Source organism: Dermacentor silvarum, chromosome 11 (genome assembly GCF_013339745.2).
Source record: "Dermacentor silvarum isolate Dsil-2018 chromosome 11, BIME_Dsil_1.4, whole genome shotgun sequence".
Lineage (NCBI taxonomy): Eukaryota > Metazoa > Arthropoda > Arachnida > Ixodida > Ixodidae > Dermacentor > Dermacentor silvarum.
The window spans coordinates 92,042,378-92,069,392 of NC_051164.1; the positions used below are offsets into that span (position 1 = coordinate 92,042,378).

The 27,015-nt window shown below is 48.0% G+C and overlaps 2 protein-coding genes across 5 annotated transcripts in view; both read left to right on the forward strand.

The window, feature by feature from the left end:
- LOC119433494 (uncharacterized) overlaps positions 1-12,214 on the forward strand; it is a 236,057-nt gene extending 223,843 nt beyond the window's left edge. For all 4 annotated transcript variants that reach the window (XM_049659433.1, XM_049659434.1, XM_037700730.2 and 1 more), the window contains 3 exons: positions 1,077-1,149; positions 4,234-4,413; positions 5,714-12,214. In XM_049659433.1, coding sequence (XP_049515390.1) covers positions 1,077-1,149; positions 4,234-4,413; positions 5,714-7,180 — 1,720 coding nt within the window. In that variant the 3' untranslated portion in view covers positions 7,181-12,214. The remainder of the gene's footprint in view (positions 1-1,076; positions 1,150-4,233; positions 4,414-5,713) is intronic.
- A 3,524-nt stretch (positions 12,215-15,738) lies between these two features.
- LOC119432738 (uncharacterized) lies at positions 15,739-25,759 on the forward strand. Its single transcript, XM_037699895.2, has 4 exons — positions 15,739-16,019; positions 20,595-20,767; positions 22,274-22,647; positions 23,455-25,759. Exons 1-4 carry the CDS (start codon positions 15,739-15,741, stop codon positions 25,381-25,383), a joined length of 2,757 nt encoding a protein of 918 aa, XP_037555823.2. The 3' UTR covers positions 25,384-25,759.
- Positions 25,760-27,015: the final 1,256 nt, after the last annotated feature.

A 27,015-nucleotide genomic window follows, 5' to 3' on the forward strand; every position in this document is an offset into this window, starting at 1 on the left:
GAATAGCAATACAGTGGAACCTCGACCCCCAGTTATGCGACGACCCACATTTTACGACAAATTGGCTTGGTCCCGGCAAAACCCCTATAGAAATAATGTATTAATAACTTCGATTATACGACGCAATTTTACGCCGACCCGCCTCGTACGACCGCCTCTCGGGTACGTCCGTGGAACAAAACGGTCTAAGCAGACGCAGGCTGGCACATAAGTGGCACCTGCTCCACCTTGCATGACCATGGTTGAAATAGGCACCACAATATTGTAGTGAGCGCTGTCTGCTTGATTCTATGTCACTCTTATCATCAGCCGTTAATCGCCGGCTGATCCCGTTGATAACTTGGGCAGAGTGTTGCTCTGACCACTGAATGACTAAGCACAAAAAGCGTGAAAAGGAGCTGCATAAAAACATATAGCTACAAAATTGCGGCCGCGGGCTGTCCAGACCAAAGGCAAGCACATGTGCAGGCAGCAATGCGTCAACTAGTAATTTTGCCCATGTACTCAGACTATCATTTTCGAAGATGCTTTCACTTTTGTGATATTTCCTGTGATTGGCACCCTATGTGTGTCGATGGCCGACAGCCTTCTGTCAGTGTCCTTGGCACTGTGCCAGGAATGCCATCACTTGTAGATGCCGATGAAGCTTATGCTAGTAACCAAAATTGAAGGTATCCCCGAAAGTGTCGATCTGAGAATGAAGCACACCATTTTGGCCAACTGTGGAATAAAGTCACTTATTTTCTGGCGAATCTGGTATTTTGAAATCCTGATTATGCCAACTTTTGGCAGTCACTGTCGAGACCAAATTATCATTCGACAACTGTATAACGTGACAATTTTTTTCGCTCATTTCTATTTGTTTTCTCGTTATCCACCGTTCACGAGCGGTGGCAAAGTGCGAAAAGGAATAGCATTGGAACAAAATTTTGCTTTATTCTGGCCCTTGTCCTCATGATGGGTATTTATGGTTTAAGTGATAGCAACATTTCGAATCGTTGTGTGGATTTTGTAAGCTTACGTTCATAGCTAAATACGAATATTCGGGACTAATTTGCTTTGTTTATCTTCCGTAGGATGAAGAAGAAAGTTGACATGATTAAAGAGATCAAGATTCAGCTTCCTGATGGCCTGGATTCTTCGGAAGCAGTGAGTTTGTAATATTTTACGGACACAGAATGTCATATATGAATCTAATGGAGTCATGTAAAATGATCATCTCATCTGAAATACTTATCATGAAGGCATGAAAAAACCGTTTTCAGGCAGCAGAAGTGAATTTGTGAAAATTGATGCTAATGCATGGCTGTACTGCTGCTCACTAATTTGTGGACAATGGAAAAAGGATAATTTAGTGCTTTTCATTGCCAGTGTGGCATCCATAAATTACCGCATGAAATGCTACTATATCATTAGTCAAGTTGGAATTTTCACCCCTTCATTTTGAGTTAGGCCATTTTATGTGCAGTGTAGACCACTTATAATGTAAGTCGCCAAAGTTGCGAATATCCGCACTATAAACGGTACCGCACTATAACCAAAACAAGGATTTTATTGCGATAGCAATTATATGGACACTCCAGGCACATTTCTGCCGTTGCCTTCGCTATCGCCTTGAGGTTCGGCATAAAGTCCAAGGGCGATAAAATTGTCGCCGCGTGCCGTATGCTGTATGTGCGAGTGAAAGCGTGCGAATGTGAGTCGGCGATCGCTGGCTCAATCTCACACACACAAAGGAGGTAAGCAGGAAGGAAGCGCCGTCTTCCGTCCGGGCGGCCGCACGCGCCCGCCAGGGCTGCTGTATTTTGAAAGCCATCTGCGACGGGTGCGCAGTCCGCCGTGCGCTGTGTTTTCGCAGCTTAGTTCGCGTTGATGTGAGACGCAGCATGAAAGTCAATTCGCTTGCTGCTGCTGCCGCGGTTCCTCCTCACTATAGCGTTTTGACTGCGAGTTTCTGCAGTTGTCGAATGAGATGTGTTCATGTTTGCTTGTGCGTGACACCATGGTTGTTAATGTGCAGAGAGCCGCGGTGGCGGACGCACTTCCGCGCGTTTTTGCCATTGCGTCATTGTGCCTGTTCCGGGTGAGGAATGCTGGTATGCGTGGCCAGCGCGGCTAGGCGCAGCGGTCGAAAAATAGGAACGGAGCTATTCACATGCCAGCAACATTGGAACGCGCCCCACAGCGGCAGACACGCTGGTTGCGTCGTGTCATTGGAGTATAGACACCGGCTGTTTGCCACCGTGACATTGCGGAGCTCGAAGCGCACGCTTTACGGCGGAGTATATCTGCGCCTGACTGGGAGCTTACCACTGTCGTTGAAAAGAAAAGTGTACAATCTTTGCATTCTACCGGTGCAGTTAAGGACCGCACAAAGAGCAATGGAACGAAAAATTTTGGGCCTAACGTTAAGGGACAGGAAGAGAGTAGTGTGGATCAGAGAACAAACGGGGATTGCCGATATTCTAGTTGACATTAAGCAACAAAAATGGAGCTGGGCACGCCATGTAATGCGTAGGATGGATAACTGGTGGACCATTAGAGTTACAGAATGGATACCAAGAGAAGGGAAGCGCAGTCAAGGACGGCAGAAAACTAGGTGGGGTGATAAAGTTGGGAAATTTGCAGGCGCAAGTTGGAATCGGCTAGCGCAAGACAGGGGTAATTGAAGATCGCAGGGAGAGGCCTTTGTCCTGCAGTGGACATAAATATAGGCTGCTGATGATGATGATATCTGCGTCTTGAGGGGAGCTTTCGATGTCTCGCTTGACTGCCAAACTTCCCGGCAGCCACATTGTAACTGGTATTTCGTCTCCCGCAACTGCACTATAAGCGGGAGTCTGAATTAACGGGAGTCTGAAAAGACCATATTATATATCCGGTCGTACACTATAAGTGGTTACGTTATAAGTGGTCTATACTGTAGTACTTTTGTTAAAGACTGTGCCATTTTAACGGAAGGTACTGTTTGTCAGGAGCTTTGGTGTTGTAAAGGCAACTCAGCAACAAAATGATCAATATTTTGTGCCAAGTCAACTTGCTTTTAGCTATGTGCCCAAATTTTGCAAAGCTCAGTGTCACTTCTTTGCCAATGAGAGCAAGGGTATGGGTGACGAGTAAATGACGGCGATGTTGTTCATGACCAAATATCTATGAGATATCTCACCGTACTGGGCAGTGTCCCAACTTTTAGCGTAGAGTCAAAGTTGGGCCAATGGGACTTTCCTAACAATCTCGGATGCCACAGTGAACTTTGGAATGCCTGGAGAGCATCCAGGTTTTTATCTCTCGAATTTCACTGACATTTTCGTACATGTTGTCACTACCATAAACATTGGAGGCAATATGCTTGTACAGTTGGAACAAATTTCACTGCACATGTGTATTAGCGTTGGTGCAACTGCATGGAAGCTTTCGTAGTGTGATACTTGCTAAATGCATGCTGTGTGGCTGCTGACCAAGGCATATCTGGCAGTGTATGGGTAGAGTGTACTAGACTGGGGGAGTGGGTCCCTCGCAGGGTCCTCGCTGAGGCTCTTTTGATTGAAAAGTTGGTGGCGCCACCATTGTCTTCGTCTGAATGAGCAGCCCCATGCGCCGGCCAGACGCTTCTTGCGTTGGAGACCCTACCGCAGCTGCATGAAGCTTTGACGTACATTTCACCTGTGGCATCTAGTTTTGATACTCGATCGCGGCAAAACTGATATTATTCCCCGCCGATCTGTAGTAAATAAAATGGAAAAATAGCGACAGAAAGAATGCAAACGAAGCAACAACGACGGTGCGTCGAGCCACATCGAGCAGACAACAGCTACTCAGCTCGTGAGCTCACCTCAGCCAATGGGCGCTGCCGAAACAGCCGGAGCCAACGTTTATTGGCCGGAGCTTCAGGATAAGGTGACGGCAGCGCCACCGTAATTTCAACAACGGACCCACTCCCCCATTCTAGTACACTCTAGTGTGGGGATGGAGGGGATGGCAAGGACACAAATCTGGTATCAACAATGCACTTCACTGATGGCTAGTGCAATGGGTCACACGGGGGAGATGCCTGTGAGTAATGCCACAGTCAAAGTCACGTGAAACACCTTGTCAACAGCAAAAGACTGGCCGACTACATGCCTACATGGTATCAAATTACCTGATATGTCAGGTTATTGTTTTAGCATAATAAGCCTGTTCATTAAATCCGTGTTAAACTGTACATTTATTCCGCATCTGTCTGTGCCGCAGAACCAGATGCACAGCTACAAGAACAGCAAGAATGGTTCTGCCGGGAAGACAAGCGAAAGCAACCGGAGTCCGCACATTGCCTATGGCCGGATGGGCTGCTTTTCTGCCGCTGACAACGCTGGTCCTAAGAAACGTCATGACTCGGGGCGTTCTCAGGGCAGCAGCTCTTCAACTGAAGAGGTAAACACTGTTATAAGGATTTCAAATTCGGCAAGTTGGTAGAGATCTTCATCAATAGCACCACTTACAACGATGACAAGCACAAAAACACAGACGTGTTGTGTTCTCCTAGAGCGAAAGCTTTATTACACAATCACTCGCAAGGTCATTCATTGCGTCACAATGACCTTGAGCTGCCAGAGCACGAAGCCGCCTCTCCAGAAGTGTGGCAGGTGTAACGTCACACAACTTGATCCGCTGCGGAGAGGCGTTGCAGCTGCGTTGCTCGGAGCTTCGCCGCTGTGATACTAGTGACTTGCCGAGGGTTTAATGGCTGCTTCGCCGGCGCTTGTTCGCTCAGTTTCACCATGGATGGTGCGCCACTGGGCCGGCTGTGCGTGCACTTCAGCGCAAGTGACAGGGGCTAAATCCAATCATCCAGTAGACAAAGCTAGACAGCAGGCTGCGAAATCTCAAGCAAAGGCAAAGTTGGCTTCCGAAACACCGTAGTAAAGCTCCGGAGGCCAGATTAGCACGTTATAGAGAAGCTTACCAAGCGCAGAAGCATGCATTAATGAAACACTGTGTGCATAGTCGTTGCAAAACCAAGCCAAACAGACCCTTCGCTCGTGATAACTACGTTTACAAGAGTTAAACCTCGGGCAATTTTTTGTTTGTCCGTATCGTAAGTGGTGCTGTTGAAGATGAAAGGTAAACAGTGTGCACACGTACTGCCCTGCAATCTTGCCTGGCGCATCACATTTCCTTGTGATATCTTTCATTTGTTTGCTTTGGCCACGTCAACATTATCATGTTTCCACTTCGTCACGAGGCTACTACAGTCTAGCTGTACAGTAGAATCGCATTGATAGTTCGTTGTTACATTTTCGCGGTCTCAACTTAAACAGCCCACTGACTCATGTATTATGTTCCCGTTGATTATGCCACCATTTTAGCATGTTCCCGCATCCTGCGTCACATTGCTAGAAGTAGATTATGTAAATGTAGCGGTGGTGAGTAACCACAGCACGGATGTGTTCAGTATAGTTAAAGCTTTACAAGATGCTGTTTGATTTATCTGAGCTTGGGTTATCAAGGATTGAGTAATAGTGTTTGATAAAAGTTTTAAAGCCACTTTACGAGTGTCGAGAATTGTTGATAGGGTCCTGTTGGTATTACCAATTTCGGGAGGTTGAGGAGCCCTGGAAATTTTACAGTACAGTAAGGGGGCTTGGAAACGCATTACACAGGAGTGTACGCGCAAACCCACTTCAAATAAACAGCATGCAGTTCTCAATTCATGGTAAACTATTTGTTCCAGTTGCTGTACAAAAAGACTCGGCGTGCAGACACCTTTGGCCGCAACCCCAGTGGTGACAGCAGCGGTGGCAGCACTAACGGCCAGGACAGCGTCGTGTCCGCCAGCACGGCGCGCACGGGTGCCACCTCGTCATGCGACTCCGGTGCCGAGAGTGACCCGGCAGCACCTCCCTCCCCCGACTGTCTCCTTCTTGGTGGAAACCACACTCCGCTCGCGCGGTGCCGGCCCAATCTTCCCAAGCTCGATGAAGACAGGGTTCGCGAGAGCCAGGATTCTGGACTCGACACTGAAGTGACACCTCCCATTGTGATTCCATCTTCGGACTCGTCACAGCCATCCTACAGCAAACTTGGGGCGACCCCGGATACGCAGGCACCATTACTGCAGAGTCAGGCTCTGGCTACAAGTGAGCCATCGCTGTTCGAGGGACCTGAGAATGTTCCAGAACCCGTGGAACCCCTCCCGCCATATAGCAAGTTTGGGTTGGCAAGAAGCAGCGAGGATGTGTCGGTGGCACCTTACACTGCATGTAGGTCCTCTCCCAACACCAGGAGGCAAGATGGGCCACCAGCACTTCCCTACTCCCAGCTCGCACTTCGCCAACAACCGGGTCACGTGTTTCCCAGCACGGACGTCACTGTCGGACTGGCTCTGGAGCAGCCAAGATTGCTGCCAAACCTGAAGAGCACGCCTTTGCCATTCTTTCCGAAGCCACCACCCAGCGGATACGTCACTGTGGGGCAAGCCATGAAGACCCAGCCGACCGCGGTCGAGCCACAGTCGGGACAAGGATACTCCAAGTTCAGCATCCAGCCTCCGAAACCATTGACCAGGCCAGATACGTCGGGATATGTGCCACTTCAGGATGTAGTTGGGGTCCACCAGGCTGCACCGCCCACAACGACAGTGCCTGCTGAAGAGTCCATTCCCCACGAAAACTTCCGCGACATTGACTCTTCGTCTGACGACATGGCCATTGTTGGGGACGACAACAGTAACAACGCTTCACTCGAGGACTTTTCGTTTTCAAGTGCCTCTGGGCCCGGTGCTGATGAACTTGTGGAAGCTCATCAGTCACCACAGCGCACAGCGGGACAGACACCTGGATATGTAGCTGCCACTGTTGTGCCCGCGACAAAGCCACCTCCGCTCGACCTGACAAGTGAGCCACGGATTGCATCCAACGGATATGTTCCTCTGCCTTCAGTGTCTCCAGGTGAAACTCAAGGAGCAGCCGGGGACTATGTGACGCATGTGGCTGCTTTCGACTGGGGGCGTTCTGCACCCGGAGACAGCGAGGTAGATGTGGATGACAGTGCACTACCTCCGCCAACATCGGCAGCAAAGACAAACGGTTACGTTATGCTGCCCACTACAGTAGATGCCGTCAATTCAAGGACTTCGGCGGTCAGCTTTGTACCAGGTGTCAAACCTGAGTCATCCTCTCAGGTGGACTGCTCGGTGTGATTCGTGTGAAGGCCTTTAGGAAGGCCTGAAGTTTTGGATGCTGATTTAGGGCTGCTGCTGGCAGCTTGCAGATCTTGCGGCTGCTGTGTGCGAAGGTGTTTCTCGTTACGCTGTCGCGGCCGCCGCCACCAGAAGGTCCTGGGGGCGTGCCGGTAACTTGCCTTGTTGGATTGTCTTTGCCTCTCTCTCTCTGGTTTTTACACCTGTCATATATCGTCCGCCCTCTGTGACAGCCTGGTAACCCTCTCAGGGGAAACGTATGGGGTGGTTCTTTATATCTGACACTCTAGTCATGAGCGGGAGTGCTTTTTAACGTTGCAAGCTCGCCTCTCAGGACAGCAATGACATTTAAGCACAGTTTTGAGCTGTGGTGGGGAAGAGACGCGAAGCATTTTCGTTAAATATTATAGCTATTCAGGGACAAGGATGTTTTGACGACATGGAAGGAAGGAAAATCGCTTCGAGGGCTCGTGTCAGCTCATTGTCATAGTCATTCACCATCACAACCAGCCTGGTGAGCTCACCTCATGCATGTGCGAGAAGGGAAAAAAGGCGGCTTATGTTGGCCTTTTCGTTCAGAAGTGTGCATCACAGTTTTGTCTACCAATCTGCCGTGCGCAATTTTTGCATTTCTGGAGGCAATCCAGTTGTTGCCGAAGTGTGTCTCCAGGCCTGCATACTGCAGTGGACAAAGTTTGTTTGAATGCAGAAAGTGTTGCTTAGGTCATTGTTTGTGTTGGGGCAAAGAAAAAATGAAACTTGGTAGTCACTCTTATGACTTGCCTAGTAGAGGAGAGCTCTTTAGTTGTGCCAAACACAAGGATAGCCTGTGTCCCCTTTTTTTACGTTTTGCTGAGCTTGTACATTTTTTTTTTCATGCTCTACATTTAATGTCACAAGCTATGGCGACATTTTAGGTTTGTACAAAAGTTTCTTTCCTTCTTGAACTTTTCAAAAGAAGTGTACAGGCGTGGAGCTCGTGAAACTTGTCTATTATGTTCTCCCTTCTTTGGCGTGGTTTAAATTCTTTGCAGTGTTCATTGTTATTGTGCAATATGTTTTGCTACAGTGCGTTGCCCAGAAAACCTCTCAAGCTGTACAGTGGAGCACCCATGGATTTTGAAGAAAATGTTTGCATTCTTGCGGGTGAATGCCCCGCTTTTTTTTATGTGAACTTGGAAAATGTCATGATGGTTAGAGTGTGGCATCATTCAGAAGTTGGAAGACTTCTCTGCGAGTTTCTAAGGGTTACCTCATACCACAGAGTTTTAATGCAAACTTTAGTAGAAGTTTTCTGGCATTGCAGTTATTCAGCCGGCGTGGGTGAGATGGTGACTCAGCTCAGTTTTATAGGATTTATTCCTGACTTCAACAGCTGTGTTTTAAAAGGGCCCTGAACCACTTTTTATCGAAGTCGAAAAACATTTGAAGTGAAAACAGGCTATTTCATAATCACTTAGCTGCAAAAAGTACTTCAATGCGTTCAGCAGAAGCGGAGTTATCGGCAATCAAACACGGCCTCCGCTGTGCTCCCCTTTCTTCTTCAATGACTTGCACTGCGAAGGCTACGGTGGAGTGGGGCAAGGCCACAACGCTCCGCCTCGGAAGCGTCACCGTGGCATGCAGTTCAAATTTCATTTTGGACTTCTGATTTTGGTGCCTACGAAGCACTAAACATAAGCTAAACGTGGTTGTCCTCAGTGAGCCGCAATGCGCACTGGACTCGTGGTGGCACCTCGCGGCGGCCACGGTGTAGCCGACCACAGCGACCAATAGCAGCCGTGTATTGGAGTGTGCTTTATTACGAAATAAAGCACAGAAAAGAGCGAGGATGATAGGGTCTTTTGAAACGAGAGTGTTTGAGAAAAAGGTGACTTCACGTTCCGCTTGCGAGCTCCACGGACCGCGTACGACAGCAGAACTTGGCTGAGATGTTCACAACAGTGTATGCTACCCGAGGACTATGTTATTTTACCAAGCCCGAAGGGTGGTTCAGGGCCCCTTTAATGGAGAATGAATGTGCAAGCGCTTGACGTACTTAAGTGTCAGTGCTTTTTAAAGGCCTTAGAGCAGTCGAAGCCTTTTAGTTTAGCCTTTATCATATCCCCGGTGTTGCTTTACTACCTTAAGCACAGTCGATCAATCAATAAACGGTGGCTGTAATGTAGTAAATCAGTTAGCTATGAACAGCACTTTTGGCCTCTTATAGGTTTGTTTTGTTATAAGTTAGAGAGCCTATTCGCTTTATCAGACACTTAGTGTGTACGTGCCACAGGATCTGGTCAATGCCATAGCACGAATGTTTGGCATAGGTAATTTGTCATACTCCCTAAACAATCTCTCGGGATTTCCGCAGAAATTCACACATTGGTGGTTAGATGGTGAGTTAATTGCATTATTGCCCAATGAAGAACATGAGATGATAGTTTATTTAGCTTCTACGTTACTACGACAACCTGCAAGAATGTTTGTAGCTAACTCTGTTACAAGTTGTCTTGGAAGAAATTTGGCGTATCACACACAAGCTGGTTGAGCAGCAGTAATTGATGCTGCCTTGATACTGGTGCCAGATATCCTTCTAGTAATCCTTGCATTAAATTCTATGCCCGAAGCATCATGTTGTACTCTACTCAATATATCCTTTTATTCTAAAGCAAACTGTGAACCTAGCTAGACTCGTGCATTACTCCTTCAAAACTCCCTAGGTGTCTCACTAAAAAAAACAAGATTACTGCCCATAAAATCAATATCGAAAATCAACTTCTCCATTTCTTTTGCACAGAAACAACAATGGGGAAGACACTGCAGATCTCGATGTTCTGTGGTTTTAGATTCTTTTCCATAGAAAAATGAATTGTTTTCAGTGTTATCTTTATATTTTTTTATATTCTTCTTTTGATATTGAACAAAGTCTGTCGTTATTCTAAAGTTAAGTTGCATCAGTTGATTTTCACTAAAATATGTGACATCAGTTGGAGCAGCTTCTGAAATCTAAAAGTGATGCCGACTCCTGTTTTTCGAAGTTGCTTCATTTTCTAATGTGCCAAGTACGTTTCCTTGGTATATAAAAAAAAAATTACATAGAAAACTCGCGTTTATTTTTCCTATATCCTTTATTCTTATTGCACTTGTTATATAAGTTTCGGTTCGTTACGACATCACCGATATTGCAGTTTACACAGTGAATTGTGTGAACGAATTTCGCTAATGAGCAATCTTTTTGCCAAAGAAATGCAGAGTTCTGTATAAGTAATCTACGAGTCTGGCCTGCTTCAGTAATTCTCTTTCTCCTGGTGTCACTTCATAAAGGTTATATTAGCGCAAGTTCTCCCAAGCTGCTGTTCTCGGCAGTTATCACATCAATTCTTTCTCATAAACATCCATCTGTGAATAACCCATTTGCATATCTGGTGCTCGGCTCTTTATCAGCTGTGCTGCTGATCACTGTAGAAAGGTGCTTGATGCTTTGTCAGCACCTGCACCGCTGTGTTGGCTATTGGTGCTAAGTGTCGCTGACAGCAGTGGAAAGGACACTTGTCGAGTTGTGTGTTTCGTGTGCTCTAGGCATTTGTGGTGAGGCATTATGTCTTGTTATAAGAACAATCGTGGCCTTTTACAGGCCAGAACAATTGAATACTAAAGCTTGGTGTGACGACGCATTGCGTCCTCAATATTTTATTGCGAGATCATTTGCGACGACCAAGTTGTGGCTTCTTGAAGCCTTGAAGGGCACATGTCTCATGTCAGGCACTGTGGGTCTGCGTCCCAACCGTGTCAGTTGTAGCGGAATCAAAGTGCAAAAAAAAAAATGCTTTAGAGAACATTGAGAACAGGTTCGGTTCTTGGCAACGGTGGCAGTATTTTGATGTGGGTGGAATGATAAAACGCTCCTGTGCTTAAATTTAGGTGCACATCAAAATGCTTTTGAAATGTTGAGCCCTATAACTTGATTTGGATTTCAAACGCTGCCAATTATTACCATTGTTGCACTCAATCTATCATTTAGCAGCGCATGACATGAGCCTTGTGCTTTTAAAAGTTGTGACAGCGTCTGTGTCTGTTATCACTCATGCTGGTTGCCATTTGCTATTAAGCCCGTTAATAGCTGCCAAGCCAGCAGCTTTATGTGTGTACAAAGCAGAATGCCGTCGACATTATTATTTGTTTTACAATTCGGGAATGTTGTGACAATTTCCGTGCTGAATGTGGGAAGTTTGCCATTTGATTGTGCCGGATCACAAAAAGCAGTGCAATCTAAACCCTGGGGGCATGAATGTTATGCTTATCCTCAGACAGAGTTAGTTCCGTAGCCAGTGCCTCCATCTGAAGCAAAAAAGTCTTGCGCAGTCGCTCATTACCTGGACCAAGCTTGCTTGCACTTGATGCTGCCTCGGGAGCTTTGGACACAGGACCTGGTTGACGTCAGGACCACATTCACGGGGCATTTCCTTTTCCTTTTTTCTTCAGTCCGAGCATCAACATCGTGTTTGGGCTGCAACGACGGTATTACCACTTGCAGGCTAGTTTTGCTGCCTACATACTTGCAGCGAAGGGGCCACACGTCAGCTCTGCGACACCTGCGCTTGATTGTTTTACTGCCCCGAGTGGCGGCACATGTGTTGAAACATCGTCAACGAAAGTACAAAACCACACGAGTCTGAGACGACGGGGGTCTTCCCTTACAGAGCTACTATTGTTTGTTTTCACCTGTTTTCTCAACCCCACAACCAACCTTGTTTTTTTTAATTTTTTTATTCCTTCCCTAACCTGTCCGATAATGCCAGATGATTAACTTCTTTATGATGTTGGGCTTTCGTCGACAAGGGCTCGCAACCGTTTCATGCGTCTTGTGTGTTTGTTGTGAGTGTGTGTGTGTGTGTGTAATATCATGTTGTGTATGGCATAATATAACGCTGTGTCTGCCGGTAGAGACGGCTCACGGAAACGCAGAGATATAAAGAACCTTGCGACAGGTGCCTGGCACATTTGCCTAGTATTTGAGAAAAATGATAATAAAAACCTGTTACATGCGTCCATGTATGTGTGTGTATTTTGTCTGCAGCAGCGGCGTCAACTTGAGTCAGCTGCAATCTTGCACGTGCATGCGACGGTGCTCGTGTAAATGGCGTACCCTGAAAGCAGGGGTGCTTTTCTGGACATTGCAAAATGCCTCCATATTGTTGAACTCTGCAATGGTGCCGTTTTGGCCAATCAGAGAAGCCCTGGTGGCCCTGCAGGCATAGGTCGGCAGAATAAGTGGATACTCGATCGTACACGGCAATATTTTTCAGGGCTACATACTCGCTCACACTTGTCGGCACTCACTCACGTTTGTGTTCGTGCCCTCTTGGGCCAACATTCACTCGCGTTCATAGTCGCTTCCATTCACACGTACTGGCACCCACTGATGCTCATACTCGTCTGCTCGCACTTCCTCACATACGTGTACTCGCATCCACTCGGTACACTTGACGACAGTCGCTCACAACCACACTTAAGTGCACTCGTACTCGACTGCCGTTCCTACCCATGTAACTGGCGTTCACTCCTATTCATACTCATGTGCACTCCAACCCCATGTCACTCACTAGTGCTCTTATCTCTCGCCTGTGGAGAGTATACGAGTCGGGTCGGTGTACTGGTTGAGTGTGTCATGCCGACCTATGCCTGTGGGTCAATTCGAGCTGGCAAGATCGCGAATTTGACAATATGGCGGAATTTGATGGTGTCAAGAACGGAACCTTCGGCAAATCATTGCTGTGCGGGTTCACCGTACCGCAGAAGTGCACTCAAGGGTCACGATGGTTGCGACAGCGTCATGTTGGTTCATCTTGCTGAAGCGAGTAAGGTGCAAAAGTTATGCCACGAGGATGCTAGAGCACTCTGTGTGTCCAATTTCAGTGTCTTCTAGTGTCCTCATGGCTTTTTTGCGCCTTAACTCACTTTGACTAACTAGCTAACTGATGCAAGACCGTTACCGTTCCACAGTTTTCACTGTGAATGGAGCACAGTGTTTCGGCGAGCATGGTCGGATTTCCGACAGCTGATCGCACATTAGCAGGGCAGAAGGGGTAATCAAATCGCTGAGGCAGTATGCGATAATGATAAAGTGCCGCCTTTCCCTTTGAAACGGGTTGCCGTTACTATGACACCGGGCGCACCGCCGAAAGCTCTCTCTAGAGCAAACTGCTTCGCTCGTGCCTATGAAACTTGGGGAGGGGGCACCGAAGAGCATTACTAGACCAGTGTAGACCGCCATTGTCACGAACTACGAGTTTTTTTTTTTTTTTTTTCGCAATTGAGACGTTTTGGCACAGCGAAAGGCCTGGAGATATGCTTTGATCGGTATTTGGTTCCTTTACAGTAAGTTCTTAAATTAGTGCGGCAAAGCGCACTCTAAGCTGTACCATGAAGTCAACAATGCAAAAAAGTAATACTAATAATTGCATTTTGCCACTGATGTCGGGCAAACTTCACGGACCTTATGCTAGTTGCAAGGCTCATACTAAGTGGACATGCGTAGATCAGTGACTCGCTTTATTGCGGTAGCTATTATGTGGACAGTCCAAGCGCATTTCTGCCGTTGTCGTCGCCGTCGCCGTGAGGTTCCATATTAGTCCAACGGCGATAAAATCGCCGCGCGCCGTACGCTCTGTGTGCGAGTGAAAGCGTACGAGGAGTGCCGGCAAGCGCGGCTCAATGTAGCGAACGCGAGGGAGGAAGGCAGTACGGAAGTGCGCTGTCGTCTTTCGCGCGCGCGAGGCACGGGGGCGAGGCCATAGAATAAAGAACCAACTCTAGTTCTGCTCCTCGGCTGCTGCTCACTCAGAGCGCGGCCGCGCCGTATCTTCGAAGCGATCTGCGATTGCGACAAAGTGCATGCGCCGAGTGCCGATAGTTTCGTATGCGCTCTGCTTTCGACGTTTAGTTCGGGTTGAAGCGATACGAGAGATAGCACGAAGGTCAATTTGCCCGCTGCTGATGGCGCGCTTTCTCCCTCCGGCCTTTTCACAGCGAGTTTCCACGGTCATCGAGCGAGATGTGTTCATGTTTACCTGTGCGCGCATGACACCGTGCTTGTCTATTTAGTTAGTAAGCGAATGTTTACAACTTTATACGGCCAATTAAACTACTGTCCTTGCTTCTTATAGCTCTCTACTAATTTGCTATCGCAATCGATGCTTTGCGCCTTTCAGGCGACACTGCTACTTTTTTTTTTCTCTCTCTCTCTATCTCTCAAATTTAGGCGCACACGTTATTTCATCCGCGTCTGACAGCTCACACCATTTTCTTCTTGGTTGCGTTTACTCAGCTTTTAAAACCTAATAATGCATTTTGCCTGCGCCGTCCGATTCTCGAACAATCCCTGTTAGTGGGTATGCGTCACTGTCTTTGAGGCCATCATCATCGTCAAGGACACAGCAAAACAAGACTAACCAGGTAAGCTGTGAGAAATGAGTTGCTTCGCGATTCCCAGGCGAATGCTCGTCAGTGTCATCCAAGGAGGTCCCTTGGTACCACCACCTTTGGGTACACGCCGCATCGCTGTCGGGGCAACAGTTACAAGGACAGCACCCTGCAACCTCGTCCTTAAACGCAATAGTTTAGAATACACTGCGCACGGGAACAGGCTGGAGTCTCTGCACAACTTTTCTTGCACCAAAGAGGCTGACATCGAAACAGGATACAGGTTCACAAGAGGATTGGTGTTTGGTGACTGAGAAGAGATCGGCAGTGGAGAAACAAGGGACGCTTCTAGCTCTTAGCCTAAGGGAGTCCTGGGCTACGGAATTAACAATAGTTGAACAAGGGATGTACGAGTCTAGAGTCAACGTTTCTACAAGGGCACTTGACTTCATCACGGTTGCATCCCTTGTTCAACCGCTGCTGACAGCTAGTTTCCGCACATCCTCGCGACCCAGAGCCACTGTCATACGTAACCAGAACACGCCTTAAGCGCTTTTTTCGATTCTACTTCAGGGGGTGCTTGTGATTTCTGGATGGGCTGCCTTGAATTTACAGCTTAATGAGCATTCTTTCCAGAACAGTGTGCAAACAATTTGTACAAGTTAAACCGGCCGCTAGAAATCTGTTTTTTGTGCTATTGTTCATTCTGACGGTGCCTGTACGTGCCGTGAATGTGTAGCCCTGAAAGACTGTGCACGGTATAAAGGCTGTGAACAGGCATAAGGGTGCCCAGAAAGGCTGGCCAACGTTTCGATAGGAGCTCGGACCTATCTTCGTCAAAGGCGGCCTTGTCAGCCTCGGCAGGTTAGTTTTAGCAGGTTAGTTTTAACAGGTTAGTAGAGCGACGTCACGTCTGGTCTCTCCAATTACAGCCAGCCGCCACCGACAACGACCGCACGTGACGTCACTCTACTAACCTGTTAAAGCTAACCTGCGACAAGGCCGTCTTTGATGAAGATAAGCCCTCCTATCAAAACGTTGGCCAGTCTTTCTGGGGCACCTTCTCCCTGTTCACAGCCTTTATACCGCAGTGTGCTAATCCACCTGTCAGCCCCCTTCTTGATTTTGGATAGCCCTGAAAGAGCAACTCTATGGAGGCCAGTGAAGACGGCGCTGCGGCACGCGGTGAGATTCCAGTCAGTCGCGACGGACTCCGGGCGCGATCCGCGCTCTGCCCGTGGAATGGATCGAGAGGCTGGGACGAAGGCGATGACCGCAGCCTGCTGCTGTGCCAGCTTCGCCGAGGAACCAAGTCGCTCACCACAGCCACAGCCCCCTCCGAGACCACCAGCTGGCGTTCTTCGTCGATGGCGTGCGCCCGCCTGGGCATCACGTCGGCCAGCGGGAAAGGCGCGCGGGATTCACGTAGGAGGTGACGAGCGCTCTCAGTGCATTTGCTTCGCTTCCTTCCTTCTTCATTCGTTCCCTCGAAATAAATACTGGCAAGAGGCGGAACTCCCCAAATAATTTACTATAGTAGTTCTTTCTGCAGGAACTACACTCTAAGAAAAGCTTACATCGTTTGCGGCTTATCTGTCTTGTCCCCAAAGAATAATCATCATGAAGCTTGCGTACTTGCCTTTTTTTTTTTTTTTAACGCTGCGTGCCCTGTACTTGCTGATCAAGAACGGCGTGCACGTTATTAGCATGCTATAGCATTCTTCACAGGAAAGTAGCGAGTGCACAGTTTTCAAGGAAGGAAACGTAATCAAGACGGATGACAATTATTGTTTGGGGACAAGCTACGCTCCAAGGGGTGCAAACTTTCTTCTTTTTTTTTCGAGTATAGATTCGCTTTCGGTACCCATGGAGTGGGTGCGTCATTACGTAACGATACATTTGCTCGCTCCGTTTCCGCCATTGCTACGGCTGCGACGCGCGAGCGCCGCCACTAGAAGCGCGCAAACTCTTGCGTATTATTATTATTTTCGTGAGCAACAACATCATATCTGGCCTTTTTTCTACGTGAGCAGATTTTATGCAGTGTCATGACGTGATGATGCCGGGTCCGCATTCGGAGACCGACTTTCGTGTCAAATTATCTTACAAGTGTTTATGTACAATTTTGCTTGCTAAGTATCGTTCTTTTACGTGCACGAAGCGTGTGGTAGAGAGAGAGAGACGTTTACTATATATATATATGGCAACCCTGCGGTTCTTCTAGTAAGATTCTACAACATCGAAAACATGTGTCAAGAACTCATTTAACTGTTCCTTTATTCCTTCCTTCTTTATTCCTTCCTTCTTTGTTGCTTCCTTCTTTCTTCCTTGCTATACTTCAGTGGCGCACCGACCGGGGGGGGGGGGGGATTCGAGGGTTGGAACCCCCCCCCCCCTGAGGCCGACGTAACCCCCCCCCCTCTTTTGTTTAACCCCTTTTCTTTCCTTACGCATTTGAGTACTGCAACTAAGATGTAAGACGCGCAATCGTCTGCACACTCGCAAAAAGCGCATTTTTTTTTTGACAATTTCCCGTGCAGAAATCGAAATTAGTGCTGTTTAGATGGTATTGGCAAACTGTCAACCCCCCCCCCCCCCTTCCCCCCTGGCAGAGATCCTGGGTGCGCTACTGCTATACTTACTTTGTTCTCTTTTCTTTTTTTCCTTATTGCCTGCTTTATTCGTTCTTCAACCTCGTCCTTTATTAAAGGGACACTAAGGAGAAACACCAAAGCAGTTTAGACAAATAAAGTAATATTTCAAAGCTATATTTTCGTTAATTTGGCGATGGTAGGTTGCTTATTAGAAGAGAAAATCAACGCCGAACTTTTTTTTTTTCGGATTTCGCGCCGAAATTGCAGTGCCGGTATGTCAGTGTGACGTCACGGATTACAATTTTTTGCATATTTGGGTCGTCTTAGCTCATTAGAAGCTCATTAGAAGCAAGTTAAGGACCGCACAAAGAGCGATGGAACGAAAAATGTTAGGCCTAACGTTAAGAGACGGGAAGAGAGCGGTGTAGATCAGAGAGCAAACGGGGATAGCCGATATTCTAGCTGACATTAAGAGAAAAAAAAATGGAGCTGGGCAGGCTACGTAATGCGTAGGATGGATAACCGGTGCACCATTAGAGTTACAGAATGGATACCGAGAGAAGGGAAGCGCAGTCGAGGACGGCAGAAAACTTGGTATGGTGATGAAGTTAGGAAACTTGCAGGCGCATGTTGGAATCAGCTAGCGCAAGACAGGGGTAATTGGAGATCGCAGGGAGAGGCCTTCGTGCTGCAGTAGACATAAATATAGGCTGATGATGTTGATGGTGAGAAGCTTTTCAAACTTGCTGAATACAGTCTTTTGCTCTATCAGAACACAATGTAGTCAATATTTTACCGATACAAAAAATTAAGTAGGCTAGAGATGACGGCGTAAAAATCTATGACGTCAAGGCGAGCTGGTGCGGAAACTTCAAGGCAGCGTCGCCACCAGCATGGCCACCGGTTTGTTGTTGTTGTGTTTATTTTTTCTCGCTTAGAAAGCTTCTTCTCAACATAAAAAATGGCTGTATTGATATTCTGGAAGTGTAATTTACTTATATATCTCAAACAACTTTTCTATTTAGTGTCTCTTTGACTTCCTTTCTTGTTTTTTAAATGCGAAGTGGCGAACATTTGCCACTTTGATAGTGTCTATCTAGCAACCTACGTCTTGGTGCTCTCATGGTCGTTTCATTAACTTGGTATTTACCAAAAATTGCCATAGTACGACAAGAGTGTATGATGAACATAAATCATAGGTCATGGCATGAATATCATGACATGTGTGTCATGTATAGGTCATGAAGCAGCTGCCTACGTCTTGGTGCTCTCGTGGTCCTTTCGTTAACTTGGTAGGTACCCAAATTGGCATAGTATGACAACAGTGTATGGCGAACATAAATGATATGTGATGACATGAATATCATGCCATACGTGTCATGTAGGTCATGAAACAGCCGCCTAAAATGACAGTGACCCAGCGAAAAAACATCACTCAAGAACCATTGAAATGGGTTCGGACGTGGGTACTAAGTGAAGGAAACACTAAAGGATTGGTTGAAGCCATAGTGATGAGCATGACTCAGCAAAAATGACAACGACTCAGCAAAAAAGATTAACACTGAAAAACCACTGAAATAGGTTCTGACGTGGGTCCTAAGATAAGGAAACACTAAAGGATGATGGTAGAAGCCATAGTCATGACCATGACTCAGCAAAAATGACAATGACTCAGCGAAAAAAGATTAACACTAAAAAACCAATCGAATGGGTTCGGATGTGATACTAAGTGAAGGAAAAGGCTAAAGGTTGATGGTCGAAGTCATAGTCATGAGCATGACTAAGGCTTTTTGCCTGAAGGTCTCTTAGTCGTAACTAAAGGGACTCCTGAGGACTCATGACATAACTGTGATGACATGCGTGTCATTTAGGTCATGAAACAGCCGCCTACGTCTTGGTGCTCTCATGGTCGTTTCGTTAACTTGGTAGGCTCCCCGCACACTGCTTCGCATAACATCGATTCCCATAGGGCGTGGGATCTGCCGGCTTTTTCTTCCTTCGTCTTTCATTCTTCGTAAATTAGCTCGAACTAATGGTGAACTCCACTGGTCTATATCGGGCTACTCTTCCTCTGCTTGGCCGACGAGAACGCGTGTTTATTTATTTAGTTCATTATTCGCCTAGGTCACACCTTTTGTTGATGTGTATATAAGAGGCAGAACGCCCGTACCCAACTTATTTCACGTTGGAACAGCTCCGAGGCCAAATAAGTATAAGAAGGTTCAGGAAGATGGGTGGGGTCAGCAAAGAAAAGCTATAGAAACAATGACAGTGACTCGGAGTTCTAATTTTGCTTGATGTGAAACTGTATTTGGGATTACAGGGTTAACGAAGAAGGAACTCGGATTCCACATAGAAACATTGCGGGCCAGTAAAGGCTTGCTCTTAGCTGGCGCCGTTCTTGGTGTGTGTCTACTGAGTGTTTGAGCGAATGCTCTTTTTTAACTGCGGAGCTGTTTAAGCTCTTGGTGAGGCCGCGTAGTGGCGATGACGTCACCGCGAGTCGCCTAGCAACGCCTCGCACAGCTGGTGCGCGGCGTTGCTATGCAACGCACGTGACGTCATCACTAGGCGAGGTTACCAATTTTTCCCAGGTTACCCTCGCCACAGCGCTAGGCGCGGCCGACGTATCCGGCGTTCGTCGGCGTGCCCCGGCTGTAGCCGGCGTCGAGATGCGACATGCTGCATTTCGCGCCGGCCTCGTCACCCAGAATGGTCTGCAGTTAGAGAAGTTTATCTAAGAACCAGCCAAGCCAAACCAAGTTAAGGAAAGAAAAGCAAAGTTAAAGCTAGGGAAGGGCCACCAGCTTCGCCGTTTGCCCAATCTTCGCACCACTTAGTGTGAAGCTGCCCCTAATTTTTTTTTATTTGCTGTTCAAAAAAAAAAAAAAATTCACCAGCCCGTCCACTGCCGAAAAAATGGGGGTAAGCGAATTAAGCTTGCCGTGTGTGTATCTGACCTTCGTGATTCTTTTCTCTTTGTTTCTCTCTCTCTCTTTCCTTCTCTCTTTCTCTCTATGTCTGTTTCTTTGTTTCTCTCTCTCTTCTTTCTCTTCTCTCTTTCTGTCTCTCTTTTATCTCTCTCTCCTTCTCTCACGCAATCTTTCTTATTCTCTCTATTTCTTTCTGTTTCTGTCTCTCTCTTTCTTTCTGTTTCTGTCTCTCTCTTTCTTTCTGTTTCTTCCTCTCTTTCTTCCTTTTCCTCTCTCTCTTTCCCTCTTTCTTTACTGTCCCTAGTATGTGCCATTGAGCTTGGACCCTTTCTGCACTATGGCCAGCATCGGCCCACTTTTCAGCGTGACACCGCCGCCGCCACCACCACCGCCGACACTTGTGAGCCTATAAAGCTTCGCTTAAAAAAATATTTTACGGCATAACTGAACTGAGTTTTCCCGCTCCGAATTCACCGGCAGGAGAAGGCGTTTCTCAGAGCCTCCCGGCAGAGGCTACGGTACGCGCCTGTTGCTCAGAGCTAAGAGCAAGAGCCTGCCGGTCATCTTGGAGGTAAGCGACGTGGCCGCATCAGCGGAGCTCAAGCCCGAAGACGCCACTCACGCTGTACAGGTCCAGTCGGCTCCAGCTAAACGTGAGTGGACACGGAGCAACAGCAATGGCCATTGAACCGTGACCCAGAGCCAAACTAGCGAGAGAGTAATCTCCCTGCAGTGTAGGTGTAACACACACACACACACACACACACACACACACACACACACACACACACACACACACACACACACACACACACACACACACACACACACACACACACACACACACACACACACACACACACACACACACAGAGACAGATTATACGACATTAAGAGAAAAAATGGAGCTGGGCAGGCCATGTAATGCGGAGGATGAATAACCGGTGGACTATTAGAGTTAGAGAATGGATACCAAGAGAAGGGAAGTGCAGTCGCGGACGGCAGAAAACTAGGTGGTGTGATGAATTTAGGAAATCTGCAGGTGCAAGTTGGAATCGGCTAGCGAAAGACAGGGGTAATTGGAGATCGCAGGGAGAGGCCTTCATCCTGCAGTGGACATAAATACAGGCTGATGATAATATATAATGCCAACACGCGCCCAGTATACGCTACGAGGTTGAACAATATGAAGTCAATAGACAATAAGGCCAATGAAAGCATAGAGGAAATTAGTTTCTATTTTAATTACAATCTAGAATTCATAAAGTAAAGCGTAGTGAAAGTGGACGAAAGAACAGCTTGTCGTCGGTGGGAGCCGAACCCACATCCTCCGCATTGAGCGTGGGACGTTCTTCGGCGACTGCTCCTCTCACGTCCACATTGTTGGATATTTGCGTATACGTGTAGAGTATCTGACCCTGGTAATGTTAGCCAGAGCAAATAGTGGACAGTGCAGTGGATGTGGAACACCTTTTTAATCGCAGGCGCCACTTAGTACGTACGTGAACTTGCGAGCAGGCAGCTGGCCAATAACCTCACGTAAGCTATACCGAAAGCCACCAACGCTGCCGGAGTTAATATCTTCTAACGCTGTGCAATGAAATGTTCCTATCTGCTCATTACTAAGAGTTCAGCAACATGACGTGACACTAAGTTACTAATCAAATGTTATAGCAACTCTTCGATATACTGAAAGAGAGAGCGGCCATCAGAGTCAGCGTCGCCGCTTCCACGGTCCACCACACTTTTAATGCGAAAGCATTATATGGCTTTAGGTGGAAAGTCCGGCGTAGTTGTCGGCGTTGACGTGACCGCGATGTCCGAAAAGGCTACGAACCCTCGTCATTTGCTGGGAGTCGAACCCACGACCTTCGGTGTTAAGGCGAAGGTAATTAAGACACACTTAAATAAGATATAGCGTTAATTATAGCACTCGAACCCAGGACCTTTGGTAGGAGTCCAACCCACGACCTTGCGTTGTGCGCACCTTGTGACGAACACCGTTGGTCACGTCGCGGCGCTTAATTCTGCTGACGTGGCCGCTCGAGTCACGTGACTCCGTCAGTGGTGCCGTCGGACGTGGCTGCGCTTCTGCTGACGTGGTCGCAATGCTTTCGCGTTCATCCACGTAGGGAGCCCCTTAAATTTTTCTTATCCAGCGGAGTCCGAACGCCATGACGTCCCGAGTGATGTCGGCAAAGGAACGGGAACCGTCCAGTACAGGTGTCCCGCCGTGGTTGCACTCTGCGCAGCCGCGGTGCTGCTTTCCGCGTCGACCTTCGCCAAGTCGTGGGCGGCGCGGCGCAGGGCGACTCGCTACGTCGCCACGTGTCATTCCGAAGGCTGCGCACTCATCGACTCCGAGATGCGCGACCTGGTGAGCGCGCAGTTCGAGCCGTGCGTCGACTTCTACGACTACGTGTGTGGCAGCTGGACAGGAGCGCCGGACCGCTTCTCGTCTTTCGTGGACGACCAGCGCGTCTACGCGAAGGCTGCCACGGTCGCCTACCTGCTCGAATTGCTCAGCAAAGAGGTATAAGGGTGATGCTTCAAAACGAGAATACAGGAAGGTTGCAGCTAGATCCATTGTCATCATCATTTTCTTTTTAAATCATCATCATCATTCTATTTTATGTTCTCTTGGATCGACAAATGAATATTTGGTGTGGTTTCTGGTGAGCGCTGCACGAACCACAAGATGAATGCGTTCCAACTAGCTCAGTTTTTAATTATAATGAAATGTCAAGTTGGCAAGCTGATATCGGCCCACACTTTCAAATTTTCTAGTTTCGTGACCCCGTATCGAATCCGCTTCGACCCAAGTAAGCGATATGGTTTGCCTTAACTCAGTCCCTAGTCGCAGTCCTTGTCGATTGATTTGCAGTGCTCGTGACAAGCATTCGCGCAGCCAAATACGGCGCTGGTGTGCTCTAGACGGATACGGGTATCGAGTAGCAGGTGCAAAACAAATGTGATAATTCATTGCCGCAGTACCTGCATCACACATCGCTACATGCGTTTATTTTATGCCCATTTTGTTCATGTTTAGAAAAACTTCATACGCCTTGCGGCAAATCATAAAAAAAAAAAATAAAAGAAACACACACAGAGAGAGAGAGAGAGAGAGAGAGAGAGAGAGAAAGGATATCGGACGAGAACAGGTTCATCAATTTTTGAGGAAAGAAGCGCTGGCACAAAACAAAATACCGAGCGGCTTGCCAGCTGTGTTTAATACTCCGCATTGGTAACAAACTGAAAACATAGGACCGACCCCACCAAAATGGACGCGTCTATTCATTTTTTTTAAATATAGAAAATGGTAAATTTTTAATAAAATCAGCTGCTTCGCCTAATAAAATCATTTCATGCTTGGCTAACTTCACTACCTTTTCCTTATTGCTTCTTTCACTCCCACTCTTTCGTGCCTCCGTTCACTATGTCCCACAGTCGTGAATGCGAAAATGCGAGTGTCAGAATGCCTACACAAAGCCAACTCCTTTGCCAGCCTTCAGCAGTATATCGTTCTGGTAGTATCAATGTTCAGCAGGCTATTCGTGCGGTTCTTAATGCTGGTACTTTGGCGTGCTTCGTGCATCTGTTACAACGCTCTTTGCCATGGTTCACGCAGAAAGTTGGACAAGACACCGTGATCGCCTCCATGGCCTCAGTCTACAACGGCTGCGTCGAGCACTTCGCCGCGCGCAAGTCGCTGGACTCGGTCGCCGACGAAGTGCTGCGCGCTCTCAACGTCCGACTAGAGACCTGGAGAAACTCGACTCTAGCCGGTATGCTGCCCCGGCTGGTTGAGTTTTCGCTGCTCTACAGGCTTCACTCGTTCTTCGCCTTGACCTTTGAAGCCCGCTCGATGCCACTGCGTATGACAGTGGGAAAAGTTGTGCGCAACATATCGGCTGCCGTGTACAGCCTCGACAAGCTCTACTCCTACTTCGAAACCATGGTTGTCGCCTTCGATAAAGCTGCTGCAGCCCGCTACGAACTCCTTCGCGAGCTGGTCAAGCTAGACGGAACGGTTCACGAGGCCACCAAGATGGCTAGCAAAGTTGAAACGACGCTGCCTCTGGAGCAACTTGACATGGAAGGAGTACCACACGAAATGTGGGCGTCATCTGTAAACCGGGCCTTCTCCTTGGACAGCGAGGTGTCGCTTGCAACGAAAGTAGTTATCGAGAGTATCGGCAGAATTCGCGACGCCTTTTCGGCAGTGGTGAGAACGGATTCTGCAGTCTTGTCCATGTACCTTCTTGTCCTGGTCACTTCGCAAGCGATACGCTACGAATTCTACGAGCGCTACGCCGAGGTAGAGCAGAGAGTTGGTTGGGTACATGTGTCGTGCACCGAGGTGCTTAGCAGGCTGTTTCCCATGCACTACGCTAATCTGGAAGCGACGGCCCTGCGAGAGCACGTGCACAACACGACGGTGTCGGAACTGCTCGAAGAATCCAGGGAGTACCTAATGGACTGCTTGAACGACAGTGCCACGATTGATGCCTCTGCCAAAGAAAGAATACGCGAACAGCTTAATAACATAGACGTCGTATTCGTCGAGCCTGTGAACGTCGGTGATTTTCTTGTAGAGAGTGACGCGGAACACACGCAAAGTTACATCGAAAATATGTTCATCGCAACACGTCAGGAGGCAAGGGAACGTGCTCTGAACAAGTCCAGGTGGCCACCAAACTCACGCATGCTGGCTCGCATGCAGTGGATCGGCTCTTTCAGCTACATCGAGAAACTCCGCGCCATTGTGATAGGCAGCCAGAACTTCCTTTCTGTACCACAATTTTCTTCGGATATATCCAGGAAAGTCTCTAACTACGCGATTCTACTTGCTCGCTTCGTGCGGGAGCTGCTCGTCGCACTGCCGCACGAACTTACAGACACCCACATTTGCTCGCCGTTTATTCAAGACAGAGTGAGCTTCGTTTCGGAGACCCAAGCTGTCGAGCTCTTTAGGCAGGTCAAGTCGCTTCGCCTTGCCTATCAAGCGTACAAGCAACGGAAACATCATTGTTATGACATCGAAGAATCAGGTCTCGTCTCGTTCGACAGGAACTTTTTCCAGGTGTTCTGCGTTCAGTTCTGCAGCCATCCTCTGCTAGAGCCGACACCGTCCCTACTGCGCATGCGCCACAGGTGCGAGATGTCCGTGCGCTCACTGCCAGAGTTTTGGGAAGCGTACAAGTGTCCGGAAGAACTGGGGAAACGGTCGGCGATGCGGGATTGCCAGGTGCCACGCCAACGACACTGATCGCATACTAGAGCTGTGAACCGAAACATTAAATGAACTCCGCGATGGAAATCATTGCACGTCGTGGCGCGTTATAGTTATGCTATAACATATAACAGATCGTTAACGCTCGAGCACTAGCCTTGTTGTTTGGTTATTCTTTAATACACTGCTGGCATTGGACATTATGAATTGGTTGAGTCCGGACGCTGTCAAAAGCGCGCACGCGTAGCTTCCAGGGCCGGCTAGAGAAAAGTTAATCAAGTTCTCACTCGTAATTGAGCTTTTCGAGAATTGGCACACAAAGCATATACGCTGAGAAGATTCCATTGCCGTTAGAGGCAAGGTCTTCTGTGTCATGAGGCGAATGGGCGTGCACACGACCACAGTTGAACAGCTCCGGCTTTGAAAGGCATCCGCGTTGGGCGACAAGCGTCACCATTGACCAGGACAGTGTCTCTATAGACCGGACCAACCATTGACACCACCATTAGTTTGTCACACGGTGAAGAACTAGCTTCCTGACAACGGTTCTTTCACGCAAATTCCACGACTCTTATTGTGTCGGCCAGTGCGGTATGGTGCCTGCGCGTCATCGCGTCGGCGCGGCACACAATTGTGTATATCGGTCAAAGAGCGGATGCAGATCGGACGCGGATGGGCTAGCGGCGCTGGACGCGCCCTTCCGGATGTGACGTCCCGCCAGACGTCACGTCCTGGTGACGGTGGAAGAGCAGGCAGAGGGAGAAAGCTTTTAGCGGATGGGGGTAAATGCCGCGTCCTGACGCAAGAGCTCCACTTAATGTGAACCCCGTGGTGAAGGAATGCCATGACAGGTCACCTCTCCGCGTGAGCGGGATTCTGAGCGCACGAGGGGACGAACGATAGCGCTCTGAACGCCGGGTGGACACTGCCTCGGGCAACGCACACTGTTCTTCGTGTGAGACGTCTCAGCTTCTGAGGTAGGTTGTGATGTTTTGGATCAAACCTGTAGCTATAGGGAGCAATACTGTTCAACGTTCTGGACAAATCGTGGCCACAGAAGAGAGAGAGAGAGATAGATTGCTGGTGTGGGTCCATTCAGTGCACTTCTTGCTCCAGAACTTCGCCGTGCTCCCATTCTGGTGCTTCGAAACGCAATGGGACAGACCTCTCGATATCTTCAGTTTGGATGGAGAAATGGCTTCTATGCTTAAAAGATGTCTGTGTGTACGTCCGTGTTCCTCTAAACAATGGGTATAATTAGACAGAATAACAGCGTGATGCGACATTAGTCGCTTTGATACACTGCGAGCTTTACCTTCTGAACTCCGCCCTTCGAAAGAAGACAAAGCTACCAAAAGAAATTGTTTGCGTTTTGCGTGGGTAAGTGCAACGAAAACGCTGCAGTCCCTGGGTCTAAGGGTGGTGGATGCCTTCCGTGAAGCGACTTCCAGTGAAACCAGGAGCTTCTGCAATTCTTAAAATATCAAATCAAAGTACATTATTTTTATACACGTGAACGATCTCACTGCATACGCTCCGTCTGCCCAGTTGTTTGGAGACAAAGTTCGGTTTTCCGAGCGCTTAATTTGTTTCAGGAAGATGCGCGCGGTTTAGGTGGCATGCACGTCATACCAAAGGAGACAAGCTCGCGCGTGGCCGGCGCATATA